Here is a 7,342-nt window from a genome sequence, read left to right as displayed (position 1 = left end):
ACTATTATTAATTTTTTTTTCAGTCGGCAACTATTCTCAAGCACTCAATAAATTTATTTACAATTGACGAGACATATTTTCAGACAAAATTGAATTACTTTGCTACCTGAGTTATAGAAGCAACAATTTTAAAACACGCGTGACACAGAAAAATGATTCAACCTATTCGACATAACGACACCGACAAGAACATATTAAAATTTGGCTGCCCTCCAAACATTTAAATTAGTTGCCCACAAAGAGAAAACAGAACATAAGTTCTATAGATTTCCAAAAATAAAGTACAATTTTTATTTCGACAATCATATCACCACAAATAAAAGTACAAATGAAATAAAATCAATAATTTTGAATATTGGTTTCGTATTCCTCCTTGGTACTCATCGCACATGTTTGCACTTTAAATTACCACTAATCGCTTGACGTATCCAATCGTGATAATATAGTACATTTGTGTACATATCAGGTAACCCCTGCGCACAGGAGTAATGCCAATTTAATAAGCCCACTAGAGTTGCACCGTTATTACTGACTAAAGGACTGCCGGCATCTCCATGACAAGCAGATCTATCTGACTGTGAAAAGGCACAGATATGGCAAACATCCACACTAACGTCGTCAAACTGCTCTAAACGTGTGAGACATTCATTCCGAGTGATGAAGTTTAAAGAAAGTTTCTGCAACAACTCAGGAGTAGGTCCCCATAGCACTGTACTACCCCAACCGGTGAGTTGTAATTCCATTGTTGTATTTGGCATCCGTAGTGGTAGTGCTATTGCTTGTATTTTTGAATTAAACGAAATGCTTGTATTAAGATGCAATAAAGCAATATCATTATGATACTTTGGTGTGTCGTAGCGGCAATGCGTGAGAATACGATCGGGATAGTGTATAACAAGTGGATCAGTATAATTATTACTGCCCATACCGACACGTAAGTAATTAGCCGGCCAGCCGCTGACACACTGTGCTACTGTCAGTATCCATTGTTTACCGATAATGGCACCGCCGCATAAGTGTGAGCCTGGTATAGTCTGTAGCGAAATTTGATAGGGTGCTTCACTTTCTTTAGCAATTTCGCCACCTACAATTCGGCTACGAACTGTACCTGTTAGCTTAAAAAGCGTTGTAATAACGAAAAACAGTATATAAACAAACGCACGGCCCCGCATTATTGACGATACTGACAATTTTACGATACACAAAAATGCCCGTGAGTCTAAAATTATGAAAGCGATAAAACCTTGTTAACGATAAAAGGTGCAATTAAGTTTTATCTATAAAAACCGTAGTAAAGATTATACTAAATATCGTAGTGTTCTACAATATGTTATATGCCAGTATCGAAAAATATTTTAATATATATAAAAATTGTTAATGTTGTATTTATTTTATATTATTGATTAAAATATACAACAAAAAAATACCCAGTATGCAATTATGTCAGGAAATGATTTAGGCAACTGCTCAATTTAGAGACGTTTTCTGTGAGATACATAAAAAATATACCCATATAAATTTATCATAAGTTTTTGAGTTACAATTCTATAGCTTTTTATTGCTTATTGTCGAATTGGATTCAAAGCATTCATAAAGCTGTTATAATAGCCACTTAAGGTAATAATTTATAAGGTTTTTCAGAAATCTATTACAAGCATCAACTTTTTCCAGACGCCTCAGGACTATGACAAACGGTGACTCCTTTTTTTATCAACAATAAAGGAACAGAAACTGCACTGCGAGTCAACAGATTTGATCTGGGAAACTTGTGCGGAGCAGCCACACAAAACTACAGCTAATTCAAATGTTAGGCGTAGTTGAATTAGATAAACGCAGTGAGTTCCAATTTTCCAGTCCCATTTTAGGCTACAACTAAAAAACTAGTTCTATAAAGGAGTTCCACTAAAGAAATTCGTTCGTTTTCTTAACAAAAATCCAATCCGAGGTATATTGGACCTATTTTCAATAAATAGAAAAAGCTGCCTCGGAAAAGCTTTCTCGAAAACGCTGTCTGGAAAAAAAATGTGAAATGTGTTCAAAAAGTATAGTCTAAATAAAATGATTTTATAAGCGAAAACCAACATACCTTAAGTAGAGCGTTGAGCACAGCTTCCCGTATCGGGTAATAAGGTAAGTTATGTTCAGATATAGGAGTTATCCAAGCAGTGAGCGCACCCAAAACATTGTAGTCTAACATTATTTCTTGGAATGGGCGCGAGAAGATGGCATTAATTTCCTTGAGCATTGCAACTTTCTTAACAGCCGGTTGCTTGTTATTGTATAGATCCACATCTTCCTGAGCAGCATCAAACATTCTACCGACTAAGTTGGCATATTGCTCATTTGTCAACTCAAAACTTTTTAACTTATTTTTCAAAGCAATACGATGTGCAGCCTTTCTTTGAAGCATTGCATCAAAATCATTTGTTCTGGTGCTATATTCGTTATGAGAGAAATTATGCACATATATATGGCTGGACTAATTTTAATATTAAAAATTTTGAAACTTACACGGTTAGCTTTACTTCTTTCTGCATGGAATTTTCGGAATCCGAACATGCGGGTTCAAAATCATCATAGCTTTCAAACTGAAATCCGGGAAAACCCTCTTCATCATCTTCATTACTGAAAGTCTCATCGACTTCCAATCTGTTGGATTTGTTTATGTATAGTTCAGTTTTTGTGTTAGATAAGTAAAGTATTAATAAATAAAAATATATTGTATAAATATTTTTACAAAGATTTATGACAGATAGTAGCGTGACGATTAAAAGCGAATAGCGCGTATAAAAAATATACAATAACACAAAGAAAGAAAATATCTTACCCTTTGGGGTTTCCATTTAGATTTGTATTTATGATTTTTCATTCAAATTTGACTATTTTTATTAATAAAATTTATAAAGAATTGAAGCCTTTTCTCTAATTACTTAACGCAAGTTTATTTAGTTTGAAAAAAAATTGGTAAACTTTATTAAAGTTAGTTACTGTCGGAAAGATATATTATAAAAACCGGAACCATCAGTTTTTACTGATTATATTTATCATTTTATGTTATTTATATATTAAACTTATTATTTCGTGTTCGATTTAATTGATTTTGATTTATTACTACTGTTATCAATTTTCTTCGAATTTAAAATGAATGTAAAAATGAATGTAGGAGAAAAAAGGTAATTTGTGGGGAACGTTAAGGATACAGATTCCGGCTTATTTTATTAAATGCTAAAACAAACAATTTGTTGTATTCTGTCAATCAGATGTTATCCGGTAATGTAAATATATTTTAGAATCATTTGCAAATTAATTTTCACTTAAGATTGACAGTATAATCTGCTCCTTAGTGTTAATGGATCGTATTTTTTTTTACTTACTAAAGTAAGTTCCCAAAGAATAAGCGTTTAAATTCTCACTCGTTAACTTTTTATTTTTTTTACGTTTTTTGTGTGTCTAATATATTTATGAGTACAAAGTTAGTAATGTTCCTGTGGGAAGCCGAGTTGTTATATATTAAAAAAATGTTAGATTTTCTATAGAATATTTCTTGTTTGAAATTATATATAAACATCTTATGAATAATTTAAAACAGGTCAATTTTTTTTTTGTCGTATTACACATGTTTTTATTAAGTTCAATAAAATCGTAAAATTTCTACTAAACATTGGAATTTTGAATGTAGAGATAACCCACATTATTTCTTGTACAGGGCGATAGTTCTTGATAGTTGATGTACATCCAATATACTACTCAATTTTATATAATGAATAAAAAAATATTTTATAAAATTCTATGCTATAGACCTAACACTTACTTATAGTAGAGGCAAAATTAAAGCTTTAAGCACAGACAAATAATATACAGATTGCGAATGCAGAACAAAAAAATGGACCCCTTTGATTTCATGGTAGCCAGCTCGAGTAGCCAGCTAAAAACACAATCAGCTTTGAATTGTAGAACACTTAAGACAAACGAAAGCTGTGTATAACACAATGATCTTAAGTGTTCGAAACACACGAAAGAGCTGTTGAATGTGCGTATGAGAAGGTGTGTGATATAGTATAGAAATTGTTGATATATTTTTTATTCATATTGCTAGTTTGGGTGCTTGTGTGATTTATATGTTGACAATTTTCTGTTTTGCGAACTTATGCTTCCATAGTTTTGCTGCATCAAGACGAAAGGGGAATCAGTGAAGTGCAAATTTTTGTTTCCATATTTACAAAATTTGGTTTCTTTTGGGTTAAGAGGAAATAGAGAGGAAAGGGCGTTGAATAGTAGTTAAACACGAAGAAGCGTTGTTTAGTTTTAAATGGACACACAAACACACAAATTCAAAGAAATAGTCTTTGCTTTTTGTATACATTTTTTCTAAAATATATGATTGACTTTGTGTGCATGCAATGCACAACCTTTTCCAAATTATTATAAATTTGATTTTTGATGAAATTTTATACTAGTCTCATATATTTTGATATGAGTTTTGCCTATTATGAGATGAGTAAACACCGGCAGTAGCCGAACCATAGTTGTTGTTAGTGCAATTGGTATTAATATTTATGGCAGTGAAGACAGTACTATGTCCTGTACTAGCCATGATATCATGAAGTATGTGAATAAACACCATGTTGTTAAATATCATGTTGTTAAATAAATATATGTTTTATATTTTAATATACAAATAATTAAATACACGTTCAAGTTTAATTATAAAGTGTAAAAAGTTAAAGAAGACACCAAATAGTTTATTATTAAGTTGCGTGCTTAAATTTTTAGTTACTAATTTTAAATACTTACCATAAATTTTATATGATCAATCTATTTTATATGATTAAATTAAATTTCATAATAAATTTTTTTCATGTGATTTATTTAATTGATAATAATAAGAAATTAAATTAAATTTCATTAACAATTTTTTTTATATGAATTATTTAAATAATAATAAGAAGAACTTGAAGATGTGGTTACCCTTAATTTATTCTTACTTAAGTTGAAAAGCACGAAAGCTCTTTGTACGTCTAATGGACTTTATTAACGACCTAATTCAAATAAATTGCTTTAGTGAAGACAATGGGAACATACTATTAACGTGCAGATTGGTTGTTAAAAGTGTTGTTTGGATAGTTTGATAACTTTTGATTTTATTCTCATCGAATTGTATAATGTTTTTCAAAATATTTTAGAAAGTATTAAATCGATTTGATAATTTGTATAGAATAGATAAAGTATACTAATTTTTTACGACAAATATGAAGAATATAAATGACTGATTTTTCGGTTGTAATATCTATTTAAAAAAATAAATTCTACTACTTGATAATATCTTTTTGTCCACCACTGTAAGTCATTTAGTAAAGGCACAAACCAAAACGCTTCAGAAAATTTTTTAGCTTTGTCACATATAATGAAAAATTTTTTAATGGTTATATCGAAAGTTACAACGTTGATTACTATAAATATGAAAACTGTTTCTTTAGTACCGGGGAGAATCCGAATGTCTATGTGTTGCAATATGATTCAAATGAATTCAACCTATATGCAGCAATATAGTTAGAGAATTAAGTAAATTTTGCTTGTTGCTCAATATATTACAGTGGTGAAAAAATCAATACTTACTTTTTACCTTTTACTTCAAAATCTGAAAGAAAAAAGACACCAATTAATTTTGTCTCGGGCACTCACCGCATTGATTTTCCCAAAAACTGGATTTAAAGTTATACATAATTCATTTATTGTTATTCGTTAGAAGTTAGCTTCTTTTAGGTAAGGTTAGGAGATTGACCTTAAGCAGTTTTAGGTTTGAAGAAGTTTGTTGTAAATTTCGCTTATCAACTGAATAATTAATATTATTTATAACATAGAGATATCCGTTTTGTGGTCCTCATTTACTAACACTCTGTAGCTCTGTTCCACAAGCTACTCGTAGTAAAACTCAAGTAAAGTACAAAGATTTTCATGGAACAGTGGTGTGTAAAGTCTGGTGAGAACACCAGTGCCGCGCAAATATAAACAATACAAAAATTTAAATTCTAACCAACAGCTGATTTACACATCAACAAAAATTTTACTTGAAATAAAATGTACGAGTAAAGTCTGTGTAGCATTTTCAATTTTCGACATGGGTGTTACGCTCTCTGCCATGCTCTCATTTATTCGAAAATTTGTTGGTGAAACGAATTTATGTATACCATGAGTAGCTCGTGGAACAGACCTATTATATGTCAAGTTCAAGGTTTGTCATCTTACAACATAACAGCTGAGTGCGTCTTAATTGCCATTTAGACTTGTAAATTCTATTTTTCAGATAACTAGCTTTTATTTCAGATAACTGGAAAGTTATCGGCCATATGAATTCCTTTTAAATATGTATTTGGAAAAAACTAGACTTAACTATTAACTAATATTAACTAATTCAATGAAAAAAAAAAAAACAAGATCTTAATGTGGTTGATTAAATATATTATAATTTTTATACATTATTAGTATGATATAATTCCTTTAAGATGATATTTAATATTTTTATAAATTTATGTAAAAATTTAATTTTAGAAAACAATAATTATCGTATAGTTTTCGTATTGTTTTGAAAGCATGTAAGTGGTTAACACTTTTACAATTTTGTATAGTTTGGAATGTATATTTTTCACATATAATTAATTATTAAATGTAAATTATTTAATTCATATTGTTTACAGAACTCAACATAGAATATATCTTTTAATATACTGTGTGCAAAGAATAATTATACAAAGAAAGCCATTAGAACAAGTCATATATTATTATTGATCAAATAAATAATTTAATAAAGAATAACTCACATTTGTTTCATACATACTAATATAAAAGTTATCGATTTTATATACTTATATATTTAATAGTAAGATAAAAATTCGGTTATATATAGTTAATTGTTTCAATTTGATTTCTAAATGGTCTTAAAAGAAATTGGTATTTAAAACAATCAATAAAAGTTAATAGAAGTGTTAATATTTGTCTCTGTCCTCCTTATAATCGATATTTTCAAGTGCAATAATTTATGCTGATAGGTTTTTTACTTATCTCAAAAAACAATTAAAAACTTGATGCATCATATTTTTAATCTTATACGGCGTTTACATTGGCCGAAAATGGCTCATTTTGAATGAGCCATTTGAAAGTGTTTACATTCGTTCTATTTCATTTGTTCTCATTTCAACAGCTATTTTTCAACTTGCATGTTGATTTGATTTTTGGCCTGTGCCAAAAAAATGTTGCATGAAGGTTAAATATGCCTTCAAACCTTACATTAGAAACTTAAAATATATTTTTAACTTCGATTAATTACTTTTTGGGAAGTAAAAGT

General features: G+C 29.5%; 1 protein-coding gene across 1 annotated transcript; it reads right to left on the bottom strand.

Moving 5' to 3' along the window:
• Nucleotides 1-380: 380 nt before the first annotated feature.
• Nucleotides 381-4,594, bottom strand: LOC119676189 (chymotrypsin-1-like). Its single transcript, XM_038087422.1, has 4 exons — nucleotides 4,485-4,594; nucleotides 2,512-2,649; nucleotides 2,087-2,435; nucleotides 381-1,115 (listed from the first exon to the last, which is right to left on the bottom strand). The coding sequence occupies exons 1-4, from the start codon at nucleotides 4,592-4,594 to the stop codon at nucleotides 381-383; spliced, it is 1,332 nt and encodes a 443-aa protein (XP_037943350.1).
• Nucleotides 4,595-7,342: the final 2,748 nt, after the last annotated feature.

The sequence above is a fragment of the Teleopsis dalmanni genome, chromosome 2, assembly GCF_002237135.1.
Source record: "Teleopsis dalmanni isolate 2A chromosome 2, ASM223713v2, whole genome shotgun sequence".
In the NCBI taxonomy this organism is placed as follows: domain Eukaryota; kingdom Metazoa; phylum Arthropoda; class Insecta; order Diptera; family Diopsidae; genus Teleopsis; species Teleopsis dalmanni.
Note: the sequence above shows the minus strand (reverse complement) of the source record. Positions and strands in the feature narration are given on the sequence as shown.

What these genes read in the sequence shown, in the direction of transcription:
- LOC119676189 (XM_038087422.1), bottom strand. Translation starts at nt 4,594, where the DNA reads ATGGCTAGTACAGGACATAGTACTGTCTTCACTGCCATAAATATTAAT. An exon ending in GTTTACTCATCTCATAATAG is followed by an intron (nt 2,650 to 4,484) that starts GCAAAACTCATA and finishes CAAATCCAACAG; the next exon opens with ATTGGAAGTCGATGAGACTT. An exon ending in TGCTCAACGCTCTACTTAAG is followed by an intron (nt 1,116 to 2,086) that starts GTATGTTGGTTT and finishes ACGCTTTTTAAG; the next exon opens with CTAACAGGTACAGTTCGTAG.